Genomic DNA, 22477 nt, shown 5'->3' on the forward strand with positions numbered 1-22477 from the left:
GCTTGCTGTCTTTCTCTGTCTCTGCCTCTCTCACTCGAGCGTTAGTGAATAGATTCACTTTAAAAAGAAAGAAAAGGAAGAAAGAAAATTGGAGGACATAAAAGCAGTGAAGGTACTTAATGAGAAGAGGACAATGTGGAATGGGGGAGGTGAAGAGAAGAGGATAGAGAAAGATAGCAAGAGAACAATAGAGAGGCAGGACGTTAGTGAGAAACAGATAGGGCTTATTAACTGTTGATGATGACATGTATAGTATTCTCAACTGGATTGGTCTGAGAAGTATTTCATGATGTATAAAGTCTTTTTACAAGCAAAATGAGAATTAGTGATTGACTGTTTTAAAAAATAATTAGAATAATAATAATAATGATTGGGAAAAACATAGAAAAGATATTGCATGATGAAGCGAGGAGATTAATGTCTCTGTATTGACTGACATGCATGGCATTCCCTTTTGAAAAAGCAATGTAATACACTGTAAAGTTATATGTAATCCAATGTAATATAAAGAAGATTATGATAATAAAAATAAAAAAATGCAAAAAAGAGAGGAGTCTTAAGTGAAAAATAATTACTGATAAAGCAAAGCTTTATGTAAAACTATTCCAAACATGCATATTTGACATATTCCTTAAGACTAGCATCTCTTAGAAAAAAAGCACAATAATAAAGGGAAGAGCAAGAAAAATAAACTGCAATTTAAAAAAAAAAAAAACGGGAGTTCCCTTTTGAACAGTTGATAGTTTCAGGGAAACAGGACAAAACTAAGTTTACAGATACGTGATTGTTGTTTTCCTTCTTCATACTATGTTTAAGCTCAAATACCATAAAAAATCAATTTTTTGGCCACATACATTGTGGTCTTTACTTCAAAGCAAACCTTCATAGAAGAGAGAGAAAATAACAGAGACTATTTTCATACTCTAAAACATTTATGTCAGTAAGACTGTTTGCATTCTCTTATGCTCCAAATGATATTTATTTACAATGTATACAAAAAGAGATTCAATTTCTACCATCTTTGATGTTCAAATATGGAAATAACGTCTTTTACTGTTTCCTAAGAGAGGTGCCATTTAACTTGTCCTGTGTTTGTGCTGTGAGAGGCATTAATAGCCTGCTCGCCTCTATTTAGGAATTTTTACTACTGTCACAGTATTAAACCATGGCCAGTAGATTGGATTTAATTCTCCAGGAAGATTTTCCTGTTGCCTGTTTGCTTATCAGACCAAGGTTGGATGCAAACGTCTTTCTTGTTAATTTAAACTGATCTACAACTTGGGATAGAAAGAAAGTTCATAATATTGCCTATCAGGGATATCTTTTTCACATTTTGACTGAAGTAGGCATGAATGACTTTCTTTTGGGATCAAATGAAAGTGTATTTTGAAGCTATTTTTTTTAAATAAAATCTGAAATAAATAAGCTTTGTGTTTGGTGAAGGAAAAAGAAACAGCAAGTAAGCTTACTTGCAAATAAGTAATCTAAAGGTGACTTAAAGCACATGGAAGGATGCACACAGGTTATGTGTAAATACCACACCATTTTATACAAGCCGCTTGAGCATCCTTGATTTTTGCTATCTGTGCAGTACTTGGAAACAATTTACTGCAGACAGGGAGGGATGACTGTACATGTGAAGACTTGGGGGTCTCCCAGACCCGTCCAGTTCCTTTGCTTGCTCACACTTCTCACATCCTTTGAAAATCCACTCCCAAAGCTCATCTTCCCCAGGAACACTTTCCTGATTGCTCTTCCTCAGGGTTCACACGAGGATGTGAATTTCCTGGAGATCTGGCGAGCTGAGCTCACCTGCATGGAGCGCTTAATCTACACCAGCTGCCAGCTCGTGCTGTGCTTGTGCTGGAGCACTTGTCATGAGGTGATGTTCATCCATGAATGTGCTTTTATTGCTTCGGCAGTGAGGGCCTCGTTCCCTTGAACTGTGATTTAAATGCTCCAGGAGCGCTTCTCTTGCCCCCATGGTGTTTGGCCAAGTGCAGTTAATGGTTTCAGGGCAATAGTGCTCATCCTCAATTCCAGGGAGCCCCTCAAAAGTCCATCTCAGGGTTCCCAACTGCCTCTTGTCCATCCTCTTCCCCTCCCTCCTAAATACTTCAACCACAGCACTGAAACGGCTGCTTTATACTGCTTCTTGATCTCTACTGGACATTCCTTTTTTGTTCTTTGCCAAAAATGTCTTTGCTTTTCCTGCTTATTTTATGTAAATTTACAAATCAAGTTATAAAATCCCATGACATACGTTTTGGTATTTCAGTTAGGATCAGGTTGTATTTAATTTGGGGAGGATTGACATTATTTTTATAATCTCTTAGCATTTATTTAGATCTTTAAAAATATTTTTAAAATGTGATGATTTTTGCCATAAAGTACTCAAATATTTCTTTTGGGTTAGTTCTTGGTACTTTTTAATTTTGTTGCACTTGTGAATAGGGTCTTTATTTCTTTTATATCATTATAGCTGGTCTGTAAGAAAGCTACTGAATCAGGCACGTGGATAAAGGAACTGACATGAGTGAACTCTTGGTTCTATAGTGTTGAAAAAATGTACTCTTCTCTGGGGGGAATTCCTTTGAACAACTGGTTCTGCTGTTAAAAAAAATATTGAAAACCTATGTTCTAAGATATAGCATGGATGGAGGTGGGGGGGGGAAGATATTTGCTTCTCATTTGTGAGTCTTTTATAATGCAGATGTTCTGGAATTCAGGTCCCTAAGGCCATGGCTTATCTGTCATTGCCCGAGCTGACAGATAAAGCAATGCAAGAGAGAGCATCAGGATGTCACAACAGGCATCAGAGCTGGAGCATGGCTGTCCTTCAGAGGCAGGGAAACCTCTCAGGAGACTCCTCCCACCAATTTGAACAAATGTGACAGAAGCGAATTGGCTAGAGAGTAGCAGCAGCAGAGACTTTCTCTGATGATGTGACATGATCTTACCAGGGGAACAATTTGCCTGTCTTTCTAACAGCAAATAAGGCAGATATCATGCAATAAGGACGGTGTCATTTTGAGACATCTCATTATAGGATTCTGAAAGTTTTGTCATGAAAAACAGTCTCAAGAGGATTGCATAGCAGGCCTTGGGGGGACCTGCTGTCCTAAACTGTCTTGAACTCTGTCGTTAAAGAATCCTTTAGTTCAATTACAGGCCCACTGGGTAAGTATTATTGTTACTTTTCTGTTTTTTAAGGTATCCAGTACACTTTTCTTGGTTACATATTGGTACTTCTAAAAAAAATTGTTATAATTAAAAGAAATAAACATTTGAATTTCTTCAAAGACGCAGAAATTACTAGAACTCACAGGTGAGCATCTGAGAATCCAAAGAAGCTAAATAAGGAGCTGCTTCTTTTAGTTTTCTTCTCAATCTGTCTTCACCCCAAATTATGTGGGGGATGCTACTTTACAGGTGCTTGAATTTGTAAAAATGAATGAATGGTTAAGAATTATAAACTTCTTGGAATATTTTAGTGCTGGTAATTCTTTGAACATATAAAATCAGGTCCTGGGAATGTAGTAAATGAAAGAATCAACGGTATCTCAAAGGGAAGAAAAGGAAAGGAAATGAGAGATGAACAGAGTGTTTGGGTGGAAAAAAGGAGGATGGGAATGGGAAGATTCATCAAAGTGAGAGGCACAGAGCAAACATTTCCTACTGCCACAGTGATGCCAGAGAGTCAATAGAGGAAGATTCATTCAATTATTCAGAAAATTTGACTGAGCACCTACTTAATGTGCCATGTAAGAGGCTGGTCAACCCAGACATGATTGCTATGCACTATCCCAAGGTAACCATCCATTAAGTAAGACTGTTGGTCACAACCAAAGAGCCCTTTGACAGGGCATGGATTAAGAAAGTCTACATGGCTAGAGACATACAGTTCTCCAGGAGAAAACTTGTAAAAGTAAGTGCTCAATTCACTGAACAAATGTGTATTGGGACTCACTTGTGCCAGGCACTAGGGAACAGAGCAAGCAGGTCTTACCTTATTGGACATATAAGGTTAGAGACTGGTAGCAAACAAACAATAAATATATTTATGGTGACAAGTGTTATGGGGAAATACAGAGCAGGGGAAGAAAGACTGAGGATTCTGATTTATTACTATTGTTTGATTCTGGTATATTTCAAAGATTGTTTGAGGCCTCTCTGATCAAGGGGCATTTGAAGATTGTCTTGAAGGAAGGGAGGACAAGAGCCATTTGAATGTCTAGGGGGAAAGGAAACAGTGTGAAGGCCCTCTGGCAGAAGTGTGCATAGAGTTTGTGAGAAGAGGTTGCTAGGCAGACAGAGAAATCCAACAAAGGAGAGAAAAGAGAGAAGAGCCAGAGAGATGAGGAGAGAGGGGAAGGAGGGCAGACAATATGGAAGAAGGGAAGGAAGGGTGAGAGAGAGAGACAGAGGAGGGAAGGAGAGGAGAGAGGAGAGACCAAAAGAAAGATGTAAGAGGATAGAGAGGAGGAGAGGGAAACAGGAAGGAGGAGAAGAGTGCAAAGAGGAGAGGGGGGAAGGGAAGAAAGGCAAAGAGGCAAGTCACAGGGGACCAGGGCCTTTACTATTGGTAAGGTGGTTTTGAGCAGAGATGGGGTACATTTTTACATTAGTTTTAGGGGATCCTGGATTCTTAGAAGACAAGTATGGGGGCATATATTTTCTGGAGGAGGATTCAAGGCCACTGTATAAAAGTTGGACATATGGGCCAGCAGAGAACTCTTTAGAGGGAGGAAGAAGGAAACTTTACATCTTTCCTCTGCAAATTAGGAACTCGAGAAGACAGGATGATGGTTACCAGGGATGGGAAGAGGAAGGTGGACATATTTGACCATGACTAGGGGTCTGTCATGGAGTTACATTGTATAGTCCTGGGAAAATAATTTTCTCCAAATCTTGCTCATCTGACAAGTGTGACTCTGGCAGAGAACTGCCATAATAGGTGGAAACAGAGCAATAAGCACTAAGCCTAGCCAGGACAACCTGAGTTAGAAGCCTGACTTCATTATTCTAGAACTGTGATATAGGGCAAGTAAGAGAATCACTTGGATCTCAGTTTCCTCATTTGTGAAATGAGGATAACATGTCAGGATACAAAATCAACATCCAAAAATCTATAGCATTTCTATATACAAACAACAAGCTCAATGAGGTAGAACTTAAGAAAGGAATTCCCTTTGCCATAGCCACAAAATGTATAAGATAGCTAGGGATAAACCTAACCAAGGAAGTCAAAGACCTTTACAAGAAAAACTATGAAAGCCTTAAAAAATATATTGAAAATGACAAAAAAAGTGGAAGGACATTCCATGTTCTTGGATTAGAATAATTAATATAATCAAAATGGCAATTCTACCCAAATAAATCGATATATTTAACACAATTCCAATCAAATTATCAGAGACATTCTTCACAGATCTAGAAAAGACAATCATAGAAGCTATCTGGAATCATAAAAGACACCTTATTGCCAAAGCAATCCTGCACAAGAAGAGTGGAGTGGGTGGCATCTCACTCCCTGATTCTAAAATGCACTATGAATCTGTGATAATCCAACAGCACGGTACTAGCACAAAAACAGACAGGTGGACCAATGGAATAGAATAGAGACACTAGAAGTAAACCTCAAAACATACAACCAACTGATTTTTGACAAAGGATATCAGTCTATCCAGTGGGAAAAGGAAAATCTCTTTAGCAAATGGTTCTAGAAAAACTGGGTATTTACCTGCAGAAAGATGAAACTGGATCCCTTTCTTTCACCATTAATAGGAATCAACTCAAAATGGATCAAAGATCTAAACTTAAGACCTCAAATGTAAAACTACTGGTGGAAAACCCTGGGGAATCTCTGGAAGATATTGGAGCAGGCAAAGACTATTAAAATAAGACCACCCCCCCCCCAAGTACAGACAATAATTCCAAGAATAGGCAAGTGGAATTACATCAGAGTAAGAAGTTTCTGGACAGAAAAACATACAGTAATTAGCGTGAATCGATAACTCTTGAAATGAGAGAATGTTTTTGTAAACTATGCCTCAGATAAGGGTCTGATAACCAGAATACACAGGGAACTCAAGTGGCTTACCCCCCAAAAAATGATTAACCCAATTAAAACATGGGAAAATGAACTGAATAAATAACTCTCTAAGGAATACATATGAACAGCCAAAAAGCATATGAGAAAATGCTCAACATCCCTCATCATAAGGGAGATGCAGATTAAAACCACAATGAGATACCACCTAACCCCTGACAGAATGGCGAAGATTAAAAATACAAAAAATGATGAGTGTTGGCAGGGTTGTGGAGAAAGGGGAACTCTCCTACACTGTTGGTGGGAATGTAAATTGGTCTAGCCATTGTGGAAAACAATACTTCTACAAATAGAACTACCATAAGATCCAGCAATTCCACTCCTGGGTTTCTACCCAAAGGATAGAAGAATGGTCAGTTGGAAAAGCGCTTGCGCATCAATGTTTATTGCAGTATTGTTCACGATTGCTAAGACATAGAACCAACCCAAATGTCTATAAACAGATAAATGGATTGAAACAGTTTGACATATATACTCTATAGAATACTAATCAGCCATGAAAAAGCAACAAGACCCTGGCATTTGATAGAAAGTGGTCAAATATGGAATATTTATTGCAGAGTGAAGCAAGTTGGGCTATGAAAGAAAGATATTGCATTTCTCCATTTAAATATATACCAACTGTCCTCACTCTATGGTAGAAATGGAAAAATTAGAGGACATAAATGCATTGAAAATAATTATGGACATTGGAGATAGTATGGAAGGAAGGTGGGAGAGGGGACGACTATAGGAGAGTAAATTAGGGGGAGGAATAGAGAGGCAGTACATTTGTGGAACACAATAATAGTTTATTACCTGTTGATGATAAAGTATGTAGTATTCTCAACTGGACTGGTCTGAAGTATATTTCATGTTGGGTAAATTCTCTTTGCCAGCTAAATAATGTATAGTGATCAAATGTATCAAAAAATAATAAAATAAAAATAAAAAAAAGAAGTGAGGATAACAGATCCTCTTTCATATGCCTTTTAAAGAATTAAGTGAGATAATGTGTACAAAGCATGATACCTTGGTATCTCCACATGGATCCTGAGCTTCAGCTGTGAGCTAGTGCTTTTGCGCGACGCGCAAGCAAGATTTTTTTAATCTTCACTCTTTTGCTTCTCAGCCTCTGCTCACTAAGGGTCTAGACAGGTCCAAGTGAAGAGAATCTATACATCTGAAAACAGTTAGGGTCAGAATATTCCTCTATTCCCACTGATTCTGATGCACAAAGAGTGAGAACAGAACGGAAGAGAGATCACTGATCACCTCCTCCTGCATGCCTCTGAACATTCAGACTGAACTTCAAGAATTAGAAGAAATGCACCATCCATCTGATGACTAGAAATCACTGTAGGGTCACAAGAAATATGGAAAAACAAGAAAATACCTCTCCTCCAAGGAAAAATAAGTCCTTTTCATCTCAGACAGTATGATGAAATTCATGGAAACGTCTGACAATGAATTTAGAATTTTCATGGTGACAATGCTCACAGAGATTGAAGAGAAGAGAGACAATGAACTGCCGAAGAGGCAGGGGAAAGAAGCTGATGAGCTTCAGGAGGTGAGGAAATTCTTGCAAGATCTAAAGGAGGAATTACACGCTTTAAAAAAGAATCAAATGGACCTACTAGAGATGAAGACTATAATACAGGAAGTCAAAACCTCCCTTGAAAGTATTCAAAACAGACTAGATCACAATGAAAATCGAATCTCAGTTGTATTAGATAGAATTACTGGCCTAGAAAAAAATCCACCATGAAGACTGAGAAAATTGTCCAAAAACATGAGAATACTATACGAGAAATACTAGATACCATGAGACGTCCAAACATCTGCATAATTGGTATCCCAGAAGGGGAAGAGACCCATAAGGGCATTGACAATCTATTCCATGAAATCCTGGAAGAAAACTTTACAAACCTAGAGAAGCATTCAAAGATCCAGTCCCAAGAAATACAAAAGACCCTAAATAAAATCAACTCAAGAAGATCTTCTCCAAGATTTTGCTCCAGATTGAGCAAAACCACAGATAAAGACAAGATACTAAGATTGGCAAGAGAGAAACAGCAAGTTACCTACAAAGGGTATTCCATCAGGCTGACAGCGGATCTCTCATTGCTAACAATGTGAGTGAGGAAAGAATGGGAAAATATATTCAAAGTGTTAAGAGAAAAGCAATTGCAACCAAGGAAACTATACATGGCAAGATCATCCTTCATAGGGGAAGAAAAGACAAGAACATTCTCAGATAAACAAAATATGAAAGAATTTACCAATACCAGACCAGATCTCCAAGAAATTCTGCAGGGAGTGCTATACCAGGAAAATTAAATACAGTCGCACAGAAAAAAGAGTTCAAAAACTAAGAAAATGGCCAACTTAATTGTGGGAACAAGTCTGAAGTTGAATATTATATCCCAGAATTTAATTGGGAAAATTGCATCACAACAAAAGATAAAAAGTACTTGAGACTGAACTGGTGAAATTGAATTTTATGACTTTTGACTAAGACATTGTTGATTTTTTTCTAGGCTTTGTTTTCCGATGTTAAGGATTTTTGTCTTGTCTTGAGCTACTGATAGGTTCATGTATTTACTATTTGAACAGAACCCCAACCTGTTTCCTGGCTTTAAGTTTTAAGCTTATTTCCTTAGCATTTCTTTGATTTATTAAAGTTAAATCTGCTTTTCTTGAAATTAAAAAATATAGTAAAACATACATAATTAATGACCATAGTAAACTATATAGCATCAGGTAGGTGCCACGTTATAGTATATTCATTCTACTCAGAGTTTCATGCCTTAAGTCAGACATGTATTCATAGATATGTACACATCAGCAGAGCTTGCTATTGAATGTAGTTAGATTATTTAAGAAATTTTGTGAATCAATATGGGAGAAATTTTGTGAAAAAATATGGGGGAAAAAGGAATGGAGAACAACTGTGGACACCTGAGATAGTGGGGGAGGAACATGAGAAATAGCAGAGGGTGAGAAATAGGGGAAAAAATATATATACACACATATATATATATAAAACTAGAAATGGAAAATTATTGACAATAACATGTATGATTAAGCTACTATGCAGCATCTTCTGGATGGGAAATTACATTTTGTATGCTGTAACAATGCTCAGTGAATAAATGTAAATTAATTAATTAAAAAATAAAAACATAAATAAAAATAAAAAAAAAGAAGTACTCAGGGATTACTGGAGATTATTTTTTAGTTAAAATTGTTTCCAGTGTCTTATAATAGAATTCAGCTGGCTTAATCTAATAGTTTGTCAGGGTTCTATTTTTCTTATTAAATCCGAAAGCAGAAAGGAGGCAGACTAGCACACAGACTTTGAATTAGGCAGATGTAGGTTCAAATTTACTTCCTGTCTCACTTTGGTAAGGCAAGACAGTCTCTTTACATGCCAAAGCCCTCCTCTGAATGCTAGAGTAGGGCTAGTGTAAGGATTAAATGAGATGGATTACACAGAACGCTCAGCATAGTGCCTGGCCTCTTCTAAGAACTCCATAAATGTTAGTTGGTGGCATTATTATAGACAATTTAATAAGTAGAAGCTCATTCTCAAAGTGCTATATGTAGCCTCCTTGTTTCAGGTTCATAAAGATACACACCTGTGTAAATATAATGTCTCATTTAGAGAAAATGTTAAGTTCGATACAGGACACTGAATTTATTAGAAAGTTCAATTCAGACAGTCATGCAGTGATCCCAAAGACTTATCATTCTAGTTCCCCAGGGATATCTTATAAAAGAAACAGAATATTTATTGTAACCATTCATACGAGCTTTAAGCAGATTGCTTCTTTTCAAGAAGAGTGCCCTGTTATAGATTTTTTTCTTTCCTGGAAAGGCATTGCTTAGTTTTGTTTAGACTAAACCTTTGCCTAGGAAGGTCCACTGCAGCTTTGTCCCTTCCACACAGTGTGGCCTGCCCAGAGTGCACAAATGAACAATGAGATGAATCATCAGTGATGACTCTGTGGCCCAAAAACAGCCTGGTTAGATTAAAGGCAGTTTCAGTATTTTGGGAGTTACCTACTGAAAACTGGAACCTCATTCTTCTCCTCTTGAATCTAGTTGGCCTCAGTGATTGCTTGGCTGATGGAATGCAGTAGAAGTGACACCCTGGGGTTCTCAGACTAGGTCATTCTAAGTTTTACAGCTTCTACCTGGAGGAAAGATGCCCGGAGTCCCCATATAAGGAGTCCGACCATGTGGAAAGGCAGAGACCACATGGAAAGTCAGTAGCTGAGCTGAGCCCTGCTTTCCAGCTGTGCCTTTAAGGTGCCAGACATGTGAGTGAGGCTCTTCTGGATCATTAGCTCACCTATTAGTGCCACTAAATGACTTTGTCTGAGGTCACAGGAAATGAGAACCACTCAGTTAATTGCTGCCCAAAGTTTTGATACATAAAATCATGAGCAATAATATGATGGTGGCTATAAGGTACTAAGTCTTGGGGTGCTTGGGGTGCACATAAATAGATAACTGAAACATGAACACTGCTGGACCTTGTGACTCTGGTTCACAGGCTGAACCAACTACTGGTGGAGGCTTTTAAAGGGCTTAATTGCTGGATTTTGGATGACAAACACACCTGAGTGGCACAGATGAGACAGAGGGAAATGTATTTCCATGGGCTACCTCTACTAGACGGTATTTTAAACTAAAGTTGAACACTTCCCTTTGTGAATACTGATGTATGCCTGTGGTGCTGGAGCACCCTCAGTGAGGTGATCGCCAGGAATGTCAGTGAGCTGTCCTTCAGTGCAGTGTCCACGCTGTCAGCCTGGTGATAATAACCAGCATGCTCCACGTTCTTACAAGGTGGTCGTTTGGCAGGAGGACATATAAATTCAAGTGATTAGATGCAAGCAAAAAAGAGATGACTATTTCTGAGAGCTGTGGGTTAATTTTTTTTTTTTTTCTGCTGTTCTTGGAATGGAAAATGATCATGAATTTTTGGGGAAAAATACCAGAGCAATCTGTTTTCTTGGCCGCATGCTATGGAGCAATTTTAAAGCATTGAAGTGCTTTCCATATTTTCTAATCACTCAAGTCCAGAACTGATTATGACTCTCAGCGTCTCTCAGACTCACACCACTGGAGCCCTCCACGTCTTTCAGGGAGAGGTTTCACCTTGAAAGCCGGATTCAGAAGGCACATCTTGCTACAGCAGGAACAAACAGTTTAATTGCAGTGCAGCACCACAAGCGCCAGGTGTTTTGGAAAATCACTGATGGCCCAACTCTGAGACAACCCAGATTCACTCTCTCTTATCTCACAGAAACAAAACATAACCTCCCCTCCTAACAGAAAAGACGAAAACAAGCCCTACCAGAAACTAAAATTCCTCTAAACAAAAAAACAGAGAAACTTAGATCGTTGAGACCTGTGGGCAAAGACACACACAGGCATACACACACACACACACTCACACACAATTGTCTCTGATTGACATCTGTGGAAGGAGCCTCAAGAAATGGGTAACTGTGATTTCCTCTGGGGAGAACTGAGGGACTGGTGAAAACTGGGGTTGATGTAGGAGGGAGAATTTTGTTTCACCATGTATGTTGAATTTTTTTAAAAAAAGAATGTGTTGAATTATTACTCAAAAAATAAGGAAACAATAATTTCAAATCTGAATTGGTTCTGATGATGTTCTAAGCTGTGTGTTAAATCTTTATACATGTTCACTGCTTTAATCCTTTCAGCTCTACAATGCATATATCATTATGTAGCATCCTGATTTATAGATGTGGAAATCAAGTTACAAGGAGGTTAAGTAACTAGTGCGAGGTCACACAGCTAGTAAATGAAGAACTCGGAGCTGGACCCAGAGTCTGGTTCTGAAGTTGGTCCTCTTCATTACTACCTATTCCTTTGCCAAAAATAAATACACTCAGTTGCTTGCTCATAACTGAATCGGAACAACTAAACCATTCCTTTCTTTTCTGACCTAGCTCTCTGGGGCAATGGGGTGGAGAAGTGGGTGCTTAGAACAACCAAGATATAATTTGTTTATAATCTTAAATCAGTGGAACTTTAGAAGGCTGTGGAATTGTGTGAGTACTAGGTCAATGTCATGACTTCAGCTAAGTTGTTTAATCTTAGCAGCTACTATGAGCCAGGTTTTTGCTGGACTTTGGGACAGTCAGTGAATAAAACAGGTCCCTGCTCTCATGAAACTTACATGTCTGGGCAGAGACAGGCAATAAACAATCACGCAAATTGTAACATGAGCAATAAAGAACAATTGAAGAGTGCACTGAGAGATGAGGATTGGCTCCTCTAACTTATACTCCGTGGTTAGGAAGTGCTATTTGGACAGAAAACTGAAGAATGGGCAGGAATAAAAAGCAGAGAGAAGTGGAAGAAGGTGGGGAGGAAGGAAAAGTGTTTTATTGTAGGGAATAGCCTATGCAAAGACCCAGAGGCAGGGAAAAGATACCTGTCTGAGGTCAGAAAGTCCTCTGTGGCTAAAACAAAGTGAGTCAATTTGGGTTTGGAGTAAGAGGCAGATCATATAGACTGTGGTAATGACTTTGCAGTTTTCCTAAGAGCCCTGAGAAGCCACTAAAGGTTATAAGTAGAAGTGACATAACCCGATTTGCTTTTTTAAGACGATTACTGGGGCTGCCGTGTTGAAATACGTATAAGCAGAGGTAATGGAAGTGGAAAGCCAGCTAGGAAGCTATTGCAGGAATCCAGGCAAGCAATGGAGATGACTTGGAATAAAGTGCAGGCAGAGGAGGACAGGTAGATCAATTTGAGGTCTATGTTGGTTGTACAATATTCTGTGAAAGGAGAACAACAATGTTAACGTGAACTTTTCTTGTGAAGCATGTTTACTTTGCCAAAGATAACTATTCCCATCACTGAAGAAGCTAAGCACCAGAAAGACCCTAACTTGCCCAAAGTCCCATAGCTGCTCAGTGGTGAGGAGGAAGAGAAAGAGGGATTGCTTCTTTCTCTGGGAATGTGTCTTGGGGAAAAGAGAAATCTGGTGACCAGTCTAATGCCGTGGTCAAATGAAGTTTTTGGGATGCCCCTGGCTAAGGTTACCTCTGGTTAATAGTTCTCAGACTCTACAAAGCAAGGCTTCTCTGGGGAACAATAGGGAGTTGTTTCATATTTGATAGGCCCCATGCTCTGCAGTGAGAGGTGACCCTGCGAGCCTCACCTAGTGTGTATCCAATGAGAGAGGTAGGCCCTGAAGAGTCAATCTTGGGACTCCAGGTTTTTCTTTAAGTCATCTGAATCTCTGGGTAGTCCCTACCTTTGAAATGACCTAGCAAAGCTTGATATTAGATAAGGTCTCTGATTTACGTGACATGATTAGACAATCAGATTCCATGTGTTTGTTCAGTGGCACACATCGGCTTCCCAGGCACACTCTCCCTGTGATTGCAATTAGCTTCTGTGTAACGTCAGGCCTGATTACAAGGGCCAGGGATGAAGGGAGAACAGGCTAGGACACATTTGAACCCCTCAACACTGGCAAAGTTCTGATAATTATTTGACATGTCAGATATCTATGTACTTACAAAATTAATTTTTTAGGATACTTGAACAATGGAAGAAACATGATGTGCTGATTTCATTATGATTGACTGAAACTAGAAGTATATATTACCGGGCTCTTGCGGTGGTTTCTATAAATACCCTGGGAAGTGAACTGGGTCTCATGGATCTCCAGTGACTGATCCCACATGGTCATCTTTGAGTGCACTTAGAGCTTGGACGCTCACCTCCCTTCCTTTGATTGTCAAAAAGCCAGCATAACCTCAATATCCATGTTCTTCCATGAACATCATTCCCAAAACAACTTCTGACTCTCCAAAATCATAGAGCTCTTTTTCTATTCTCTCTCTCTTTTTGTTTTTGGAGAGGTTTTGCCTTAGGACATGTACACTCAAAAGAGAGAGAGAGACAGAGAGAAGGAAAGTGAGAAATCACCCACCGGGAGGGGGGGATGGACATGACAAAATTCGTTCTCCTTCATTATCTTCCCAGGATCTTGCACACTCACACACATTTGCCCGGTGTGAGTTTTAAGCCTCTGGGTCCAGGACTAGAACCACAGTTGAACATGTGGGAGTCCAGTGATGTAAGCACTATGCCATCTGCTGGCCCCTCTTTCTCTCTTTTTTAAAGTATAGAATTTATCTTCACACACAACCTTGCTTTGAAACTTAGAAAAGATCATAAATAAGGAATTTTACTCTAGCCATCAGGGAGGAAAGCCTTTCTGTCCTTTCTGCCTCCTAGAAAACTCTGTTTATGCCAGAGGCATCAAAAGACAGACTCAGCACACAGACCTCACATCCTCCTCCTGGTACAAACACCACCAATCATGAACTGAGCTGTTGTAGATAAAGCACATCCAAGGCCCAGGGCTTCCTTTGGCAGATGCTAACAAGGGGATGTTGGCAGGCTAGTGTGGTGACAGCATAAACATGCTTTATGGAGGGAAGCCTTTGACATCCTCCTTCCCCCCACACAAGCTCCCAGTGAAAGCCTGATGTTTACCTTCGGCGAGTGGGTCAAGCGTGTGTATCATAAGCTGGAAGATGCTATTCCTCATGAGACTGTTGTGGAGGGAGGCAGAACTTCCACCTCGCTGGAGACGCGGCTTAGCCTGAGCAGAGAAACCAAAGATGCTGTTAGTTCCCAGAAATGAAAGGCAAGTGCATTATAGATGAGAGCCTCACCTAGTCTGGTGGCCATGCATTTCTGTCACACTATTGAACCAAGGATTTTCAAAGTACATTTCAAACTCCCCAAGGGAATGACTTTTTCATGCCACTGTCTACTAGATGAATTAATTGATTCTTTTTTATTTTCTTAAGCTTAGTAAATGCCAGGCAATGTGCAATATGCTTCACACCCATTCCTTTGTCTCCTTCTTAGAATGAACCCCTTGAAGTAGATTCTGCTATTATTCCATTTAGAAAAATGAGAAAACATAGTCTCAGAGAGGAGAAATGGGTTGTTCGAGTTGCACAGACAAGAAGTGGAGCGGAGAGGAATGGATCTTACGCACATATCTATGGGTCACACACACAAACGTGTATCTTCCATATAGATACACATACTAAAATAGGAGTATATAAAACACAGTTTCAAAAACGAGAGTGAAGAATTATACAGAAAGTAAATGACAGAGGTGCTAATATTTTCTCCTTGCTTCCCAAAGGATTACATTGCACATCTCCTAGGCTATCTCATATTTACTGTGGTCCTGGGTACTGAAGCGGCATCCAGAATGCATGATGATTTGTGTTAAGTGAGATTTGGAAAGATAGATCTCCTTTCATAAATCCATGGAAAACCCTCCTGTCTTTGAGGGGGCCCTTTCTGCACAAACTCCTATGAGTTGTAGTCCTTTGGCTAAATGAGTAGAACTGATAAGAGAGAGAAAGAATGAACTTCTGGAGTTAAAGTTGCCAACAAAATGTTTTTCCTTTTGTCTTCAAAAGCAAACAATCTAAAAAAAAATCCTATCTAAGCCCTTTGTATTTTAACAGATTTTTATCCTACTTAGGAATTGCTTTTTTCTCCTTTGTGGATTTTGTGCTGGTTCTCAGGGGAAGATGCTCAGAGGCAGCCAAGCTTTATAAACACATTTAAAAGGGAGAGTGGTATAAGGGTATTAATTGCTTATTGAGTTTTCAATCTAAAAGTTTGACATGAAATTTTTCTGGGGTCAGATAAAAATAAAATACTATTTTCCACAATGTCTTCCAACCTTCTATATTAAAGGATTTTCTAAAATACTCCATCACAGTCCAGACCCACAAAAGGGATTTCTTTAGGAGACTCCATGTTCAAATACATTTGGAAAGTGTTTTATCCTAGACCAACACACTTATAGCGTTTCAAAATACATAGTAGATCACTAAATGTAATACGAAAGAAACCTGGTTAACTTGATTAACTTGGGCAGTATTTCCAAACTGTTGCCCATTGGTCTCTTACTTTGTAAAATACTTGTTAACAATCATAGTCCACACATTTGGAAGCAATCATGAAACCTGCAGTAAGCTTGAAGCAAGAGTAAAATCAATGTATGAGATTCATAGAGAAATCTGACTTTCTTACTGTGATTTTATTATAATCGATATTCTATTAGGAATCATATTCTCAATTCAACAAGTTCTGGAAAAGAATCAGAAAAGATTACTGGTGTGTCAGGGGTGAACCAGTTTATGACTCCTCTAAAGAACTGTGTGAACCAGGATTCCCAGATGGAACCCTGGCTCCTTAGCACTCTAAGAAACTTCAGCCTAGTACTTGATCTGGCATATCCATCATGTCTTGGCCCTGAGCATTGTAGGAGAAAGGATGAGGTTATATGTATATTCATTCTGTCTGTTTAGCCTTAAAAATCTGTAGCATTTATTAATGCACTGTATTATATAGTGATAAAGGATGATTATGTTTCAAAATATTTCAGGAACAAGGTTAAGGGACTTGAACAGAGTTAAAATATAATCACTGCTTGCTAGATGAACATAAAAACTCAGAAGGTCATTTCCTGACCATGCTGTACAATATAAATGTGATGTGCTAATTAGATAGAAACTGAAAATGTGTTTCTTGTTATTGATTTGTCATAACCACTGTTACTATTTTCTATATTTTAGAAAACTGAAAGGTATTTGCTGTGGTGATCTTTATTAGATTAGGATTGTATCTATAGAAGAGCTTAAAGCATTCCTTTGTGCATTATGATCACGCTGATATATGTCTCATGCAGCATTTCTTTTGACAGGACCAAAAGAAATTTCCAATCACAAAGTATGTGCATGCGGATACACAAAGAAACCAGATATCAAGCTTTAGATTCCACGCCGTCTTCAAATACCAGCTCAATATCCCTTGGAATGCAATCTGGAAATCACTCTTTTTCAACACCTATAAACACTTATACCAAATGAATGAGAATTCAAAATTTTGAAATCTGGTCCCAGAAATACTGTCATTAAATATCAGGATCCAGTCATTATAAGAGTATACAGACACAAACACACACACCAGTGGATTAAGCCATGTAAGTATTCCAAGGGAGAGGATGATTTGTTGAGCACAAGCCCCTCTTTCTCCCACCCCTGCCCCCATACTCCCCACAGGCACATGGACAGGTACAGACAGGCCACTGCTTCCTACCGGTAGAGCCGGTTCATCCTTGTCCCCGGCTGTAGAGGACTGCATAAGGAAGAAAGGCAAAAACAAAAGACAAAGAAATGAATAAAGGAAAAATTACATAAGGGCTTACATTTAATAACAAACATAAGTATAGGGAAAGAAAGATTTGTTTTTTCTGCTCCTGGGATAAGTTAAACCAAAACAGGGGGCAAAGGGTATATATTTCTAGCCAATATGTAATGGTTTATTTAGGCACATGAGCCATTCTCTTGAAAGGTTGAAGTCAACATGGCCAACCAAATACCCAGGGATAGAGGCAGTTAAATTAATTAAGGCCCAGCCATGAAGTGGAATACCAGGTGATCCTTAAATGAAAGAGGTAAGGTCACACATACTGAAGTGGAAAAACGTATTGTTAGGTGGGAAAAAAATTTTAAAAAGGTTATTGAATATTGTTTTATCTAAGAAAATATATTAATAATACTTTGGTATATGAGAGAACGCTCCTGCAACAGAATCAAGGCACCATCTGGTGAGCTTTCCAATGATTCATTCATTCATTGGTGCCTTGATTCCTCAAGCTTAGTCCACTGCCTTTTTGACTTCTTTGCAACTGCAGATGTTAATTGCAAGGATAAACTAGAACTTCCTCCTTACCCCCATCTAGCCTTCTAGTCCTCCCCATTAGAGCCTGAGTAATGTATATCTTGAGGAATAATCACTCACTTGCTGAAAGGAGATGGGTGCAGAGTTGTTTAAAAACCATCACTCTCTCGGCTCTCTTTTTTTTAGGGTCTACCATACACACTGTATAAAGAATATTAAGATGCCCCACTTCTTTTCATATATAATATATATTTTTGTATAAAAATATGAAGATTCTTAAAATTTTGAATTTCAAATGATCGGTTATGTGTAATTCAATTAATCTATAATTGATACGCTTAAGAAATCTCAAAAGTGAATCTACAATTGTTCTCACATAATTTTTGTTTCTTGTTTTTTAAATTAATTTTATTTATTTTTATTAAACATATTTTTATACAGATTATCATCAACATTTCTATACATAGACATTTTATATCTATATCTACATCTTAATGGCTACATAAATTTGATTATATGAATATACCATAATATTGACTAACAATAATGATTAACAAGTCAACATTGGTCAATATTAGTTAATATTAGTCAACTATGGATAATATCCCTGACTAATAGTCATTTATAATTTTTTTTTCATATTTTATTGATTCACAAAGGATCTTAACTAATCTAAATACTTTCAATAACAAGTACGGCAGATACAAACATCTGTGAACATATGTCTGACTTTAGGCATACAACTCAGTGAATAGGATGAACATACTATAAAGTAGCACCTAGCTGAGGCTATGCAGCTTACTGCAGTCATTAAATATATACATATATATATTTAATATATTTTCTTTAATTTCAAGAAAAGCAGTTTTAGCTATAATAAGTCAAGATACAACAGTATTAAGAAAAAGTTGCCTAAGACTTAAAGCCAGGAAAAAGGTTAGGATTCTGTTCAAATAGTAGGCAGATACTAAAAACTCAAAAAACAGATATGGACAAAGGTAAAATCTGGTAATAAGTGCACTGTAATTTTCTCTGAAACATTTTTTTTCTCTCTTTATTTCCTCTTATACCAAAGAGGCATAACTTACCTTATTTACAAAAAATAAATAAATTTAGTCTCAATTTTTCCTGTTATTTGCACAAATGCCCATACAAATACTAATTGATTTAGTTGGCTTTGCTGGGACCTTTTTAAAAAATTTTTTCTTTTTCCATTTATTTATTTATTTTTACATTTTTCCACATTTACTTTACATATAAGAAAATTTTTGCTCACACTCCATAGTTCTTGACAGTTAATAAACAACTTTCAAAATTTCAAGATACTGAATTTTAAAAACAATGTTCAAATATTTCTTACAATTTTAAATAATTTTGTTTGTGACTCCATAACAACAGAGACAGTACAGTTTTAAATATTTTTGAGAAAATATTTACATGTTAACTACTCAAATTGTTGAAAAGCAAATGCCCAGCACACTAGTCACACACAAACCTTCCCAATTCAGCCCTGCCTACCAAGTATTCTGTGATCTACCATCTGCTGGCAAAGATCAGTCTCTTTTTCTTCCTTCAAAGTCTTTCTCAAGATAATCCTCTGGTGTGGTTGCTCTTGCACAATCTCTACTGATTACAATGCTGGGCTGGAAAATTCCAAGTTATTTTTTGTTATAAATTCTTTCATGTATATTCTCTAATCTTCTCTGCCAGGCAGAACTATTTATGGTGCCAGGCCATCTTTCTAAGAGCTTCTGTTGGCTTACTTGAGTTCCATAGTTTTCCGACTAATCTTCAGGTATGACATTCCAGTCAAAGCCCTGTGAAATAATGAGTATTTCCAATTTCTGACTCAATGCAACAAGCATTATTGAACTTATACAAATAAGCCTTCTGTCATAAAATAAGAATATTCCCAAATATTTTCCAATTCCAGAGGGATCAGGAAGAAAGAAAAGTTTATGTTTCCATTTAAAGAAACAAACAAGAAACATATTTTAACAAATTACTGAACCTATCAAGACCTCAAAAGAAAGTAAAATGCTTGGGACCAGCAGCTGGTGTAATGGCTATGTCGCTGGACTCCCATGTAGTTGATTACGGTCAAAGTCCCAGACCTGGTGGCTTAAACTCATGCTGGGGGTGTGTGCGTGCATATTCAAGATCCCAAGACAAGAATGGAGGAGAAGGGATTGCAGCGTGGCTGTCCCCCTGGAGGTGATTTCTCGTTTTCTGTCTCTCTGTCTCTTTCTGTCTTTCTGTGAGCACACACATGCCCTATAGCAAAAACCTCTCCAAAAAAAAAAAAAAAAAAGTAAAGTGCTTAAATTGGGAAAATAAAGCATAGTAAAAAAATTCAGTAATGTGTTACTCAAAAGTCATAAAATTATAAAAAACAGTGAAAAGTTATTGAATAATGAAGTGGGGAGTTTAATGTCTGTATTGACTAACATGCATGGCAATCCCTTTTGAAAAAGCAATGTAATACGCTGTAAAGTTATATGTAATTCAATGTTATATAAACAAGATTATGATGATAATAAACAAAAAAAGTCACAAAATTCTATTTTGCAAGTTCAGTCCTATGTTCAAACTCCCTTCTGTTGAATATGCAGTGTTGCTCTGCTCCAATTTTTCCGTTTAAATCCTGGAAGTTAATGTTCAACGTTATTATTGATATTTCTTGTCCTTAGCATTAAATTGGTCATTTTTTGGTTGCCTTTTGTTCTCCTATTTCTGCATGTGTTTTTAGTTTTCCTGGTAGAGGACTCCTTTCAGAACTTCTTGAAGAGTGGGTCTGCTATTGGCAAATTCTTTCAGGTCTTGTTTATCTAAGAATGTTTTTTTCCTTTCTTTCCATAGGAAAGACAATCTTGTCGGGTATAGTATTCTTGGTTGAAACTGTTTTTCACTTAACACTTTGAATATATTTTCCCATTCCTTCCTTGCTCGCATTGTTTCTGATGAGAGGTCTGAGGTTAGCCGGACTAGATAACCTTTGTAAGTAACCTGACATTTCTCTCTTGCCAATTTTAGTATCTTGTCTCTGTAGATTTGGCCAGTCTGGCTATGATTTGCCTTGGAGTAGATCTTCCTGAGTTGATTCTAGTAGGGGTCTTTTGTAATTCTTGGGTCTGGATATTTGAATGTCTCTCTAGATTTGGAAAGTTTTCTTCCAAGATTTCATGGAGTAAATTATCAATGTCCTTATTAGTTTCCTCACCTTCTGGGATATCAATTATCGGATGTTTGGGTGCTTAATGCTGTCTAGTATTTCTCATATAGTATTCTCATTTTTTTGGGTTATGTTCTCAGTTATTTATTTATTTTTTTCTAGATCAGAGGTTTTGCCTTCAACATCCAAGATTTAATTTTCTGCATGGACTAATCTGCTTTTAATACTTTTGAGGGAGGTTTTGGTTTCCTGAATGGCAGCCTTCATCTCTAATAGCTCCATTTGACTCTTTTTTTTATGGTGTGTATTTCCTCTTTCAGATCATGGAAGAACTTCAACCTCCTGGAACTTGTTGTCTCTTTTCTCCTGGATTTTCTGGAGTTCATTATCTCTCAGCTCTTGTATCTTGTTTAGTTTTGTCACTATGAATATTCTGAATTCTCTATCAGACATTTCTACGAGTTCTACTATACTGTCTGTGGATGATGAGGGATTGTTCTTTTCCCTTAGGGGAGAGATATTTTTTCGGTTTCTCATGTTTCTTGTGCCTCTTTGGTGGTTTCTGGTCATTCTTGACAAAAATCTCTCTTCCACTATGCTTGTCTGAATATTTTGAGTGTCTAGAAGATGGAGTTAGAGCATAGTTTCTCTGAACAGGCCAGGACACACCTCAGCTTTAAAATGGCTTTTTGTCTGAATATTTTGGGAGTCTAGAAGATAGAGTTTCAAGAGGACTCTTTTTCTGTAATTGTCCATGCCTTTTTGAGGAGAACATGGTGGGGATAAGTGGTGTCCACTAGCTGATCCAGTGGCTGGTCTCCACCCTGAACCCTGGGTCATGGAGAGGTGGGGGTACTTTAGTCACAGTGCACATTCCCACACGCAGCCAGATCAAGTATGTGAGGGTGGAGGGTGCCTTTCCAGTGACCGTGCTGCCTGGGGACAACATGGGACCTGAGCTCACACACTCAAGGGGGAATTAAGGGCTACTGCTGTCCCGGTGGAGTTCCAGGAGCACCACCTGAATGAGGTGTAGAATACGATATCTGAGGAGAAGCTGGAGCATGTGTTGAATTCTCGCTCACTCTGGACTCAGGGCACCCAGGTCACTTCACTACCCATGGGGCTGGTAAGGCCCTGCAAGGCCAGGTAGGGACCTGGGTAGGTCCCTGGGCCGTGTTGCACTCACAGCATCTGAGTCTCGCACTGGGTCAGGCACACTAGGGCTGTCTAGGCAGCTCGCAGCTGGAGCGCTCATCCCAGCTCCCCAGGGTGCCTGCCCCTGGGACCTTTTATGAGGAACTTCAGATTAGACTCTTCAAAAACCTCCCCAGGCTACTGAGCCAAGTCAGAGACTCACCATCTGCCTATGCATTTAAGTACCGTATTTGAAAGGTGTTTGGGCCTGTCAGGAAGTGACAGTCTTT

The 22477-nt window shown here is 38.4% G+C and overlaps 1 protein-coding gene across 5 annotated transcripts in view; it reads right to left on the reverse strand.

The window, feature by feature from the left end:
• Positions 1-22477, reverse strand: part of SLC24A2 (solute carrier family 24 member 2) — a 289619-nt gene that overhangs the window by 106135 nt on the left and 161007 nt on the right. For 4 of the 5 annotated variants that reach the window (XM_006140327.3, XM_006140323.3, XM_006140324.1 and 1 more), the window contains exons 3-4: positions 17294-17332; positions 14654-14762 (exon numbers count right to left, since the gene is read on the reverse strand). In XM_006140327.3, the coding sequence (XP_006140389.1) occupies positions 14654-14762; positions 17294-17332 (148 nt within the window). The remainder of the gene's footprint in view (positions 1-14653; positions 14763-17293; positions 17333-22477) is intronic. The other variant, XM_006140326.3, reaches the window with a different exon arrangement.

This window comes from Tupaia chinensis, unplaced genomic scaffold (genome assembly GCF_000334495.1).
Source record: "Tupaia chinensis unplaced genomic scaffold, TupChi_1.0 Scaffold000029_1, whole genome shotgun sequence".
Taxonomy (NCBI): Eukaryota; Metazoa; Chordata; class Mammalia; order Scandentia; family Tupaiidae; genus Tupaia; species Tupaia belangeri.